The sequence below is a fragment of the Nomascus leucogenys genome, chromosome 2 (genome assembly GCF_006542625.1).
Source record: "Nomascus leucogenys isolate Asia chromosome 2, Asia_NLE_v1, whole genome shotgun sequence".
NCBI lineage: Eukaryota > Metazoa > Chordata > Mammalia > Primates > Hylobatidae > Nomascus > Nomascus leucogenys.
Window position 1 is genome coordinate 38,850,709 of NC_044382.1, and position 14,021 is coordinate 38,864,729.

The 14,021-nt window shown below is 53.6% G+C and overlaps 1 protein-coding gene across 3 annotated transcripts in view; it reads left to right on the forward strand.

The window, feature by feature from the left end:
* The window catches only part of NRG2 (neuregulin 2), a 197,084-nt gene that overhangs the window by 160,656 nt on the left and 22,407 nt on the right, over positions 1-14,021 (forward strand). For all 3 annotated transcript variants that reach the window (XM_030828212.1, XM_030828198.1, XM_030828204.1), the window contains exons 3-4: positions 2,254-2,372; positions 11,386-11,506. In XM_030828212.1, coding sequence (XP_030684072.1) covers positions 2,254-2,372; positions 11,386-11,506 — 240 coding nt within the window. The remainder of the gene's footprint in view (positions 1-2,253; positions 2,373-11,385; positions 11,507-14,021) is intronic.

Genomic DNA, 14,021 nt, shown 5'->3' on the forward strand with positions numbered 1-14,021 from the left:
GTGTGATGGGACACCAGGAGCAGAGCACAGCACCCGGCCTGCCAGGGAGACAGGAGAGTCCTGGATCCTCAGGCTTCCACCTGGAGCTGGGAGTGAGGAGGGAGAAGGCGGTGACTCCAGTTCCTGTAGGGGCTGAGAAACCCTCAGAGCCCTGCCCCTTAGCCAGGACCCAGAGCCCCGTGTGCATCTCTGGGGCCGGCTTCTGTGAAACCATCAGACAGCTGCTAACCTAGGACATCTGCAGCAAGCCTCAGGGTCATTGTCTCTGTCCCCTGCCTCTTTCTTGTTCCTCAGAAGGAAGGGGCACTCCTAGAGCCCTGTGCCTCCCTTCTCCAGGTCTCAAATGCCTTCATGTGGGGAATCCTTCCTTAACATTCTGCCACGTCCTGCAACATATGATGCTGTATAAGGGAAGCGCCTCTGAATTCTGGGGGCGGGGGGTGACAAGGAGAATCTGGCTCTGAGTCCCCTGTGCATCAACACCCCCACCCCCGGACCCTCAGGCGATCCCCCTTCCCTGCTAATCTGGTGTGTGCACAGGGAAGTGAGAGAAACCATACCCTGGGGAAGCTGGAGTTTGTGGCGTCTAATTTGGCTGGAGCAGGGAAAGAGATGCTGTCTTAGTCAGAGGGGCCTCCAGGGCTCTCTTTAATGAAGGGAACAAACTGTAATTGACAGAAGAGGGTTGTGGGCCGGCACCAGGCCAAGGAGACAGAGACCAGCTTGAGCCAGGAAGAATATGGTATAGTTAAGCAGCTGTCACCACAGCATCAGCAAGGACATCGCCACAGCAATAGGGTCTATAGACAAGACAACCTTGTAGCACCCTTGTTTGGAGGACCTTGGGGTAAGGATGCCTGGGAAGAGGCTCCCCATCAGAGGTGGAGACAGCCCAGGTAGGGATTGTGGGCCAGTTTGCATCTCCTTGACCCTGGCCCAGCCTCTCTGCTTGCCTCCCCTCAGCCTCCTTACCCCATCAGCTCCATAGCTCAGTTTTACATCCCCTAGGCTCAGGGCAATGATGGCTCTACTGCCCTCCCTTGTGTTCCCCCACCTCTCCAGCCCACTACACATAGGCTGGAAATCTGGCTTTTTAATTCAGCACTAAAAAGAGGAGGCGAGCATACCATGTACAGAAATTACCATGTTACTTCTTGCTTCCTCCTGGGGGCCAGACTGGGGTCCCAGGCTTTATCCAGAGCTCACGCTGGCCCTTGGAGGCAGAGGAAGGGGTGAGGGCTGTGAATAGGCCCTTCCAGAGCCTAAGCACCCTGGGGTAGGTGCAGGGAAACTCTGAGAAGGAAGGAAAGGTTTGGCTGGGGCTTCAGAAAGAAGAGGGGGACCAAGGCCAGGTGCCCTGGAGTCACAGTACTGGGGGGATCCGCCCAGTCCTGGCCACACAGTTCTCAGCATGCAGGGACTAGGTGCAAAGCTTCAGGACTAGCCCCAGCTTTTCTCAGAGATAGCCCATGTCCTCATGAACTGCAGCTCCTGGCATGCCTCTGCCTTTGCCTTGCCGAGTGCCCTTGGGCAAGTCAGGAAGTCCCTCTAGGACTCAGTTTCCCCTTCTGTAAGAAGAGAACATCCAGGTTGGCCCTGAGGATCAAGTCCAAGATCTTTTTGTTCCGCAAGGTGTACAAGCTCCTGGCACACAGGAAGTGCTCAGTAAACATTTGTTGAATGAATGAATGAAACAAAAACCCTTTGGAGAAGCCACAGAGTGCCCCTTAGTGGCAGCGTGGATTTTGAGAACAAGGGAGAGCCCCAGGTTTGGACTAGGAGTCTGGGCACCATCACCATGGGAATCTGTCAGGACAGCTGCCCTCCTGGGTATCTGGGAACAGGTCTTGCATACCCAGAATGACAGGTTGCCACTTCCCAGGAGAGGCGGAGGCAGCTGGGAATGAGGGAGGTGGCCATGTGACTTCCTACAGGGCCTGGCTCTACTCCTCCAGAAGAATGTTACGATGGTCCAGCCCTAGAAGAGCGGATGTGAGGGATCATAGATTTAGGACCTGTGAGCAGCCACTAGTCCTGCCCTGTGTTGTCCTAAGGGCCCAAGGCTCCCTGCAGCTGCAGGGACTCCGTGCCCCACCTGGACTCCAGAAATCGCTGGGTGGAGGGAATCTCCTTCCCGTCTAAGCTGCAGGGCCACTCTGGCTCTGTGGAGAGAGGCAACTGCTGGGTGACTGCTGGGGAGCCACAGCCGGCCCTGGCTCACGCCTCTCCCCCTTTTATCCCCTCCCTAACCAGAAAGAACTCACGACTACAGTTCAACAAAGTGAAGGTGGAGGACGCTGGGGAGTATGTCTGCGAGGCTGAGAACATCCTGGGGAAGGACACCGTCCGGGGCCGGCTTTACGTCAACAGCGGTAGGTGGGCCCGGACAGAGGGAAGGGTCCTAGAGGGGTTTGGCAGGGCGGGCCAGTGGCCCCCTGGCCCTTGGGGCCTGCATGTGATCCATCTCGCACTCAACTCCCCTCCCTCCTGCTGCTGCCATATCAAGCCCTAGATCTCAGCCGATTCAGAGAAATGCAGTCGAAGCATAAATGTTTAGCTTTGTTATCTGGGCCTGGAAGAGCTGCCAGCTCTCATTTTAAATACCCTGAAAACTAAATATTTTGAAATCAAGAGGTGGGGGTGGGGGGAAGGATATTTTTAGAAGGCAATTACAGGAGGCTGGGCTGCCAGGAGTGGGGCTGCAGGGAGAGGCAGGCCCGGGGCATGTGCAAGCTGACTGCCTATTGCCTGTTGCTTTGCTGGGCACCTGAGCGCAGGCAGCCATCTCCACTGGGCCATGGGTGGGCAGCTTGGATGCCTGGGGCCCCTGGTGGCAGCCTCTGTTCAGGGAAGGCAAACTCCTCCCTGACAGGCTATCCTCACTCCTTGAAGTCTTGCAGGGTCAGGACCTCATGGCACCTCTTACCTTCTCATCTCTACAGTGGCAGACCCAGCCTCAGGGTAGAGGCTGCCTTCCTGCTGCACTGCCCTCTCAGGCTCTGGTTCTTTCCCTTGACTGGAAGATTGCCTGTCTGCCAAAACTGCCTGTCCTCAGGCAGTGCCCTCTCCACTCTAGCTTGAGTACCTTAAATCCCACAGATCACTCTCCTCCTCCCAACACACACAGACTGAGTGTGCCACGTGGCTACCTATTTATTGGGGTTAACTTCCAGTCCTGCTCATCACAGAATATAATCCTGTATCTGTCATTACCTGCCTCTATTTCCACCAGACAGCCTCCCAATATGCCCTAAACCTAGCATGGTCTAAAAGACGACTTGGAACACTCTCTGCCCTATGACCCTCAGACAAAAACCTAGTTCAGACCCTGTCTGTCCTGTCCTGGTGAGGGACACCCCATCCTCCCAGCCCCTTGTGCTCCTTGGTCTCCCTTGCCACCGTGTCTAATAAGTCTGAGTCTCCATGTCCTTGCCAGTCTTCTTTCTGGATCTTTCTCACACCTGCCTCTTCTGCTCTAACTACACCTCAAGGGTAACCCTGGCGTGGGTTTCATCCCTAGTCACCTGAACCAGAGCAGTGGCCTCCTGAGGTGCTTTTATACTGTCGTGTTCCCCACCCCGTAGAACTACAGAACAGGGACTTTGTTCTCAACACCCTGGCCTAAATGATCTTTCCAACCTAACTTCCGTCAGTCCCCTGTCCATTCCATTCTTACTCTTGCTCCTGTGCCATCCTGACTCACAGGATGGGTCAAGACAGTTTCTCTCACTATGTGTTGGTCTCATTCTTTCCTACTGTAAAATGGGCCGCTCCCATGTTTGGGGAGTGGGGTGGGAAGAGGAGGCCATGGCCTCATCTCTTCCTCCTTGACCACCCCAACCCACTGCAGTGTCTCTCCCAGCTAGGGCTCCACTCCTGGGCCACTCCTTGGCCAACCATGCTCTGATGGCATCTCTTGAATTCTGGCCTTTGATTAGCCTTCAACTCTCATGCTATTGCTGAACTTTCTCTGTGGGCGTGGCCACCCCAGTGAATCTGTGAGCCTCAGGAGAGGGGAGAACAGGGAGGATGCTTTCTCCTGGAAGTTACAATCATAGCCAGTATTTATTGAGCCAAGCTCCACATTATCCCATGAACCCATACTCAAAGCCAGAATATATTTTATAAATAATAAGAAGCTCAGAGAGATTAAATATTTCACCCAAAGTCAAACACCTAGTTAATGATAGAGCTGTACGATGTAAAAGTAGTTGGCAAACACTTAGTCTTTGAGCTCTGTGGGGCTATGTCTAGTCTGTCTACCACCCTAGCCTCAGGGTCTAGCACAGCACCTGGCTCACAGTGGGTGCCTGGTAAATATTATATAAGAGAACTTATAACCTGCTCCAAGGTCTTTACTGCCTCCTCTGTGGCCCAGCCTGGGCATGACAGCAGGGAGGGTGTCTGAGCTCCTACTTCTCTCCTCCTATCCCAAGTTTGGGAAAGTGGGCTGTGTCTGGGGTCTAGCACCTGCCACCTCTGCTGTAGTGGTCAGACATTCTCAGATCCACTTTGGATTTGGGGCCTTCCTATTTTATTAGTCAAGACTTTCTTGACTATAATTAACTTAAACCTATCTTAAGGGATTTATTTATTGGCTTATAAAACTGGTAAGTTCGGAGGTGGAACTGGCCCCAGGCATGACAGAATCTAAGAACTCAGAGGAAGGGTCCAAGAACTCACAGGATGGCTCAAGACAGTTTCTCTCACTGTGTGTTGGCCTCATTCTTTCCCACTGTAAAATGGGCCTCTCTCATGTTTGGGGAGTGGGGTGGGAAGAGGAGACCATGGTCTCAGACAGCTCCAGATCTACCCCATCCCAGCCCACCACCCGGAGAAAAGAGATAGTTTTGTCTCTGTGTCCATAAGTACAGTCACAAGGATGGATTCTGATTGACCTGCCAGGTCACGTGGCCCACTTGACCAGTCACTGTGCTTGGAGGGTGGGGCCATCTTTGCCTGGCCTGTCTATGTGTGCACAGGGGCTACTGAGAAGCAGAGCACTGTGAGTGATGGCCTGATCAGAACTCCATGGAAAAGCACTTCCCTGGAAGGGTGCTGTTAGCAGAGAAAGTGGGAGCGGCTGCCGTGCAGAAAACCACAGGAGTGCCCTCTCTCTTGCACAGGGCTTGGGGCCTGTGGCCAGAGGTGGTGAGACCCCTCAGATAAGCTGCAGTCCCCTCCCACACATGGATTCCTGTCAGCCTCAGCAGGCCATGCTCTGATCAGTTTAGGAACCAGACAGTGGCGCCTTTGGGTGGGGCACTGAGGGCATATCTGGAATCCCAGCTTCCTGCAGACTTCTTGCCTCTTGACCCTCCAGGGCAGCAGCAGGGCAGAGCAGGGGAAAGAGTTTGGAGATTTGGTCTCGTCCAAGGTCTATGTCATGCAACCCTGAGTAAGTCACTTCACCCCACCAGTCTTCAGTTTTCCCATTGTGGGGCTGAACTAGATGATCTTTAAGCCCCCTTCCCTCTAAAATTCGAGGATTCTGAGTTTGATGCTGAAGCTGACATCCTGTGCACCTAACCAGTACACACACACACACAAACACATACCACACCACTTCTGCTGCCATGTGCAGCCCATGGCAGGCAAGAGCCTACCCTTGAACAGGTGAACAGGGCCACTGCTGGGGACCAGGAGGCCCCTGCTGGGGATGTTTTCCCAGGCAGAGATGCCCAGGCTCCTTGTTTATCCATGGAACCCATGAGACCTGCAGCAACCACACCCTGTGGTCTGCTCTCTCTGACTCATCCCAAGGTGGGTTGGTTTGGCCCGCCCAGGCCGAAGGGAAACCAGGGCTACAGGGATAGGGCAGCTAGAAGAGGGTACAGGGAGGCCATCGGGGAGCAGCAGGCTGCTCGGGGGGCATCACTTTGGCTCTTGAGTGGCTACTGCTCTGTTTGGGTGGAGCCCAGGGCTCCTTCCACAAATTAGAGTAGGCCTTCCTTATAGTCAGAGCTCTGCCAGCTCACAAGAGGCTCCTGCCTTCCTGAACTGGCGGGCAGGAGGAGTCGGCAGGAAGTTTGCGGTGCTAACACAATAGCTTGGTCCAACCCACTTCTGAGTTAGAGAAACAGATGTCTCATCCCAGGTGAAACGGAGCTTGGGAATGTCCTGAGGTGGCTGTACCAGCCCCTGATGTCAGGCTTTGCCCCAGAGGACAGGCAGGTTTGACCTGGGGTGTCATAGGACCATGGAAGCCCTGGAGAGGCCTCTGGGCCAGTCTCTTACCTGGAGTCTTGCAAAAGCTGGCTGTTTAAAAACACACACACACACAGATGCGTATTCATGTCAGTCACGCATTCAGAAGCGCTTATTCCACAAGATCTTTCTCTGAGCTCTGGGGAGTCACAGTCTTGGCCCCCAAGAAAGTCCCTCAAATGGCAGGAAACTAAAACCTGAACTCTAAAAGGTCTGCCTTTTCTAACAAACTGAGAGGAAGGTAGGCAATTTATCAAAGGGAAAGGGGCCTCGATGGATAAAGGGGCACTCGACCTGAGTCTTGAAGGACAAGCAGAAGTTTTCTCCATGAGCAAAGGTGAAAAGCAGCTGCATTTGTGGGCAGCCGGGGACACATCTCCACAGCAGCAGCTCCCACCCCGCCACTGTCACTCTTCAGGGACCCTGATAAACTCACACCAAGACACTAACGGTTCATCAAAACTTCCTGGGCTTACCCCTCCGGGGCGCTTTTATAAATTAATTTTTCGAGATATAATTTATATACCATAAAATTCACCCTTTTAAAGAACACAATTCAGTGGTTTTTAGTATATTCACAAAGTTATATAACCATCGCCACTAATTTCAGGACATTTTTGTCACCCCAAAAAGAAACCCCATGCCCTTTAGCAGCCACTCCCATTTCTCCCTCTCTCCAGCCCTGGCAACCACTAATTCTGGACATTTCATATAAATAGAATCATACAATATGTGGCCTTTTGTGACTGTCTTCCTATACTTAACATAAGTTTTCAAGGTTCATCCATGTTGTAGCATGGATCAGTACTCCATTCCTTTTTATGGCTAAATACTATTTCACTGTATAGACATACCACATTTTATTTATCCCTTCATACGTTTGGATTCTTGAGTCATTTGGATTGCTTCCACATTTTGGCTGTTATTAATAATGCTGCTGTGGACATCTGGGCACAAGTTTTTGTGTGAGCATAGGTTTTCAATCTCTTGGGGATACACCTAGGAGTGGAATTTCTGGAGCACATGATGACCATATTTAATTTTTAAAGGAACTCCCAGACTGCTTTCCAAAGCAGCTACACTATTTTACATTCCCACCAGCAATGCATACGGGTTCCAATTTCTCCACATCCTCACTACCACATGTTATTATCCTTCTTTTCGATTCTGGGCATCCTAGTGAAAGTGGTATCTCAGAATGTGTGTGTGTGTGTGTGTGTGTGTGTGTGTGTGTGTGTGTGTATGTTATATAGAGATGGGGTCTTGCTACATTGCCCAGGCTGGTCTTGAACTCCTGGTCTCAAGTGATCTTCCTGCCTTGGTCTCCCAAAAGTGCTAGGATTACAGGGGTGAGCCAGCCATGGGCTTGGCCTCATTGTGGCTTTGATTTTCATTCCCCTAATGACCTTTTTGGAGTGTTTGCATTTAAAGGAGACAGTCCTTTAATCTACCAAAAAGATATCATTATCAGCCAAGAATACCAGACTAGTCCTTGGGATGGTAGCACAGGGCACTTTTTTTCCCCCAAAGAATAAGATATTTATTTTCTCATTCATTCATTCAGTAAATATTTGTTAAGCACCTGTTATGTGCCAGGCACCATGCTGGACATTGGGGTTCAGGGTAAACATGTCAGACATGGCTCCTGCCCTAATGGAGCTTACATTCTAGTGAAGGAACTAAGCATTAAACAGGAAACAGTTGGCTGGGCGCGGTGGCACAAGCCTGTAATCCCAGCATTTTGTGAGGCTGAGGCAGGCAGATCATGAGGTCAGGAGATGGAGACCATCCTGGCCAACATGGTGAAACCCCATCTTTACTAAAAAATACAAAAATTAGCTGGGCATGGTGGCGCATGCCTGTAATTCCAGCTACTTGGGAGGCTGAGGCAGGAGAATTGCTTGAACCCGGGAGGCAGAAGTTGCAGTGAGCTGAGATCTTACCATTGCACTCCAGCCTGGGCGACAGAGCAAGACTCTGTCTTGGGGAAAAAAAGAAAGCAAACAGTTGCACACCTAGTCATGTAATTATGTTAGAATAACTATAAGTAGAAGTATATGAAGCTAAGAGAGGGAATGAGGGAGGAGCCTGACCAGCTTAAGAAGTCGGGTGAGGCCTCCCTGAGACACTTGTTGTATTTTGGACATCCCGGGCAGGAGACTACTTGGCTTATTAAAGGAGCAGAGCTATGACCAGCGTAGTCTGAAATATACGGAAGGAGAAAGATGGGAGATGAAGTGGGAGAGGTGGTGAAGCCCAGATAAGACCTGGGAAGAAGTCGGGGGCTTTATTCTGAGTGCAAATGGAAGCCACTGGAGAGCTTTGATAATAGAAAAGATTGATACAATTTACATATTTTAAAGACCACTGTGGCTGCTGCAAAGTAAAGGAGATGAAGGCAAGAGTGAAGGCAGAAAGACCAGAGAGGAAGCTACTGTGGTCATCAAAGAAAGAGACAACGGTGGCCTGGACTAGGGGAGGAGGTAGCAAGACATGGACGGAGTCTCTTGAGGAAGTGGAAATGGCAACCCTTGGTGATAGATGACTATAGGGGAATAAAGGAGGATGAAATCAAAGATGCCCCCTAGCTCTTTGGTTTGTGCCATTTGGTCACGGAGATAGGAAAGACTGGGGAAGAAGGTGGGTAGGGCAGATGGTGCAGAGCCCAGTTTTGGACTTGCTGAGTTTGGGGTACTGTGAGCCATCCTCGTGGAGGTGTAAAAGGAGAGTCCATGCCACCTTCACTTCTCCAAACACGGGCAACCATAGTGAGAGATCTGGATACACTGACAGGGGTGTATAGACACGTTGCCTCAGGAGCCCACGTGTGCTAGAACAGTGCAACCGCACCACAGCGTGAGCGCAGCTCGTCCGTGTGGAAGTCTCCCTGGCGTGTGGCTTTGCCACTGGCAGAGTTGGGCTGCAGTATCTGGGGAAGGCCCTGCCATTATAGAGGAGTGGCCTTTCTGAGGTGGAATCACCCGTGGTCACTCTTTCCCCACACCCTCTGTGACTGGCTCCCCAAATGTCTTCCCTTTTTACCTTCCCGGGGCCCCAGGCTCGTCCCCACGACAACATGATGCTGGCAACCCAGGCTCAATGCATTCGGCTGGGGAGGCCCCATCTTTCCTCAGGAGTTGTCCTTGGCCTCCCAAGGCCTCCATGAGCACAGACATATATGTGTGAGAAGCCCAAGTGTGCAGCTGTGGCCCCGGCCACCCCAGCATCCTCCCTGCTGTCCACTGCTCACTCGACTGGGGTGAAACAATGGGCACAGCCATGGGCAGTCTGTGCCACCCGCAGCTGCAGAGGGCACCAGGCTGGGCCTGGCAGATCCAGGCTGAGATTTCTCTGGCTTAGCCAGGGCCCACAGGAGGGCCCAGGCCTGCCGTCCTCACTGCGCTTGCATTCGTCTGCTTTTGTCAAGCCTGGGTGCTGATGGGGAGGATGTACAGCCAGGGACTAGGAGCCCTGAGGCTCTGTTGCAACACACACTGCACTCTGGCCAGACACTTCGCTGCCTTCTCTCTCTGCACTCCTCCTGTGCGATGTAAATGAAGGCCAGGACAACCTCAAGGGTTCTCCCAGCAAGGGGATTTTACAGCTGGCAGGCGTGGTACCTCAGCTGTTTCTCTTCTCTGTACCTTTCTTAGTTCCCTGGGTCTCACTGACCCAGAAGTGGGGCAAAGATCAGCAAGAGGTCTCCAGTTCCAGCCAGCACATGGGTTCCAGCTGGGTCTGGGGTTGAGCCGAGGAGGGAGACCTCAGCAGGGGTGGGGCTCCGGGATGCCAGCTCAGCAGCAGGCATGATGTGGAGGGGACGGTGAAGCCAGCCCTGCCCGCTGGATTTTATCAGCGTGTGCTCCTCAGACATATACAGAAGCAGAGCTGTGTATACACTCCCAGCCCCCTGCGCTCCATCCGTCTCCCCACATGTCTAAACACTGAGGGTGCTGAGTGCCTGCCCTCCTCCTCCTCCTCTCACTTCCACCCCTATTACTGAGGGGAGGGGAGAGACCCAGTACCCCTGAGGAGACAGGGCCAGCTGGGGTAGCTTGGGCCACCTCATTCAGGAGGCCACTGCTGGGCTGGGTGGGAACGAGAGGCCCTCAGAGGCTCTGGTAGCTGAGGGGAGCAGGACCTGCTTCTGGCTGTCCAGTCTGGATTGGATGGGGCATTATCTAAAACTGATGTTTGGGGCGAGAATGTTCACTTGAAGCCAGCTTTCTGGATGCCATTCCCTGATGAGGAGCAGAGCTTCAGTGATGTTCATTTCTCAAATGAGTCCAGTCAATTGGACGTGCAGTCTGTGCTAGCAGCCTTAAGGCCCAGCTTTGCTCTCCGGCAGTTTCGCATCCCAGCTGCCCCCTTCCCTTTCCCCGGCCCTGTCTCCTCCCCAACAACTTGAAACCCATGATTTATGGCTGGGGCTGTCCGAGACCTGGAGGCTCCCTCTAGGGGCAACAACTGATAAGGTCAGGGAGGAGGGGGCTGTCTGGGGTGGGGAGATATGGAGAAGACCCCAGATGCTTATGGAGATGGGGCATCGTAGCCTTTGAAGCATTCCTGGAGCTAGCCCAGCCCTTGGAGAATGGAGGAAGACAGTAGAAGCTAGGGTTCCTCCTACCCCCAACATCTCTCCAGATCTTAGAAAATGACCGTGTCCTAAAGGTGCCATCCCCTGAAGGCCCAGCTCCCTTCCAGCCATGCCCTGGTCCACCATGAGAGCCCAAGCCATGCAGGCGGGTGTAGGTGTCTCTTTCCTGCACCGCCTCCTGCGTTTGTTCCCCATGTGAGACATCAGCATCTCAACCACCGGCAGGGGAGCCCCCGGAAAGCCAGGCAGGGAAGGGGAGAGGTGGGCCCTTATTCAGCAGAGGAAGCAGTTCCTGCTCTCTTCTCACCCTGCTCCCCCCACAAAATAATGAAAATCTTCCTGGCCTTTGGACGTTTGCCTAGAGCTTGGGTGCAAGGTTGCACTGGGTAGACAGGCAGAGCTCATGGTGGCCTCTCCTTTGCCTTATTGGTGACTAGAAGGGACCACCAGACCTCCCCTCCCCCGTCATTCCTGCAGCCTCTGGTCATCTTCCAGTTTTGAGATGGGGCATGAAGGAGATGATTCCTGGGGCCTAGGGATAGTCTCAGTGGGTCACTGGCACATGTCTCTCATACCCTCAGTGAGCACCACCCTGTCATCCTGGTCGGGGCACGCCCGGAAGTGCAACGAGACAGCCAAGTCCTATTGTGTCAATGGAGGCGTCTGCTACTACATCGAGGGCATCAACCAGCTCTCCTGCAAGTAAGTGACCAGTAGGGGTGGGCATGGGGGCAAGAACAGGGTAGGAGATGCTGGGTCAGAAGTGGAGGGCTCTAGGAAAAGAGGGTTCCAAGCCACGGACAAGAGGTCCCCAAGGGGTGTAGACAGGAAGCTTTGCCCTACTTCCTAGCCCCTTCCTGGAATATAAGGAGATATAAGCTCTAAGGGGCACAGGGGCTTGTGCAGTCCCCATTTCCCAGGCCCCTACCCACCCCATCTCCTGATGTCTACCCTTTCACCAACACCCTTTAGGGAGATGGGGATGCTAATCTATGCCCTAGGCACTGGGCACTGGGTTTCTCTTTCTCTCTCTCTCTCTCTGCCTCCCTCAGTCTCTCTTTCTCCCCCTCTTTTCCTCCCCATCTCTCAGCAACTCTCCAAACTTTGTTCTTAATGAACGTTTCCCACGCTGCATCTTCTCCAGTAGCGAGGAGCCTGGCGGGGACAGGCAGAGCACAGGTTCCAGAGCCCTTTGCTCCTGTAGTCTTGAGGGGAGAAGAGGGGTCTGCCCAGAACCCAGTACTGACCTCAGGATCTGGCTGCCCTTCTGCCCTACAGGACCCCATTGTACAAAGATGCCATCCCTGGGTGCTGCCTGTGTCCCTTCAGCCCCTAGCCCCCACTCCATGGGATGAGGGGATACCAGCAAGGACACCACTCTAGGTATGGCCCAATGTGGGAGGTCAGGGTGGAGGAGAGGCTCAGGCTGGGGCCGCTCAGCCTCCCCAGGGGCCAGAGCCTGCTCACCAGCCAGGCAGGGTGGCCCCAGCAGGAACTCCAAGGAGCTCAGAACCACCCGCTCCCCATAGCAAACAGGGCAGGTGGGAGAGAGGCTGTCAGGGAGGGCTTGTTCAGGCCCAGCCAGATCTTCTGGGCAACTGGGCCTACAGTGCCCCCTGGACAGATTCTCTGGCGAGTGTGTGAGGAGGGGAGGGGAGCTTGGTGGGGACAGCACAGGCTCTGGACAGATCTAGGGGAGGAGTGGGAGGGGGGCCTAGTTAATAACTTCAGTGTTTCAAAGCAGCCCAAGCCTAGAGCCCTGGCAAGGTGTTAAAGCTGCCCCATTCCCATGGCATCTGGGCAAAGGCCACCAAAACATTGATGGGGATTCAGAGAGAGATGTTTGACCTTCCCCTAGGCAAGGTCAGACTCAACACTTCTCAGCTCCCCTGCCTCTGATCTCCCGCTCCAGATCCACAGCCCCCTTCCTAGGCACACCCTTGCCCGGGAATGTGAGCCTGGTCTGAGGAGGCCAGGACTTTTCAAGACCCCTCCACCTAACAACATGGTAACGAGGGGTCGCGCCTCCTTTATGCTCACCTCAGTGCTGGGTGACCCGGCCCGCACTGCCAGGCAGAACCATGGCTCTTGCCCCAGCTGGCCTCCTCAGCTGGCTTCCTCCCTGGCCCCACCCTGCCCCTGCTGCCACCTCCTTCCCACCCTCCCCGAATCTTAGAGGAGAGTCCCAATAGCAACAACAGGCCCTCTAGGGAAGTTCTCAACCCAAACTCCACCCCTCATCCTTCCCCGCCTCCTGCCTCTAGGAGGCTGCCATGTTAGTATGACAAACCCTAGGGAACATTCTAGCTGTGAAACTTGCTCAGAGTTCTTTGGAACAGATCTACTAGAAATTCATCAAGGTCCTGGAATACCTCACAGGGATGACCCAGCCCTGCATCTCCATTTCCTTGTCTCCTGCACCCTCCTCCTCCCTGTGACATATACACTAGGTAGGTCTCTCCTCTTCCCTAGCCCCTTGGACCCCAAACTTTGAAGGGATCCAGCACTGTCACTGAAGTCAGTCCTCGTCCAGGCAGGGAAGGTTCTGGCCCCTCAGGACAGGTGCCAGGGCTGAGGAGGGCCATGGAGGCCAGGGCTCCAGTGCTAGAGTTCGGTGTGGGCAAGGGAATGGTGAGATATATGGGCTCCAGGAGGGCCCTGCCAGCAAGGTTGCACCCCTAAGACCTCTGAGTCCTGCCCAGCTAAATCTGAGAGGAGCAGAGGCAGGAGCCTGAGCCATTGTGAAGATGGTGCCCTGTTCCCTTTCCCACCAGGGCAACTGGGCTGCACTGCTTAGAACTTGGTACCCAGAGCCACCACTTCCCCATCTCAGCCTCCCCTGGTTCCAGCCAAGGTTCCTGGAACCAACTTCCCCAACACCCTTTGTCAGCCCTCGGGGGAGAAGGCATCCCTGGTGGAGATGCGGTCAGAACAGCAGGTCCTCAGAGCTGTGCTGGAGAAGGGCAGGGGGGTGGGGGGCAGGGCAGAGCCCAGAGGCCATTCTGCGGGTGGACGAGCTGGGAGGGAAGGGGGGCAGGCCTCTTGGGGTTCCTGATGACACCTGAATGGAATAAAAAGGAAAGAACTTAGGAAATGGAACTCACGTCTTACCATTTGTGCTGTTTGTTTACTTTTTATTTTGATTTTTTTGCATTTCCGCTTAGCTTGGATAATGAAACTACACTGGTCAGTTTCATTCCAGTTTCTATAAAAATCA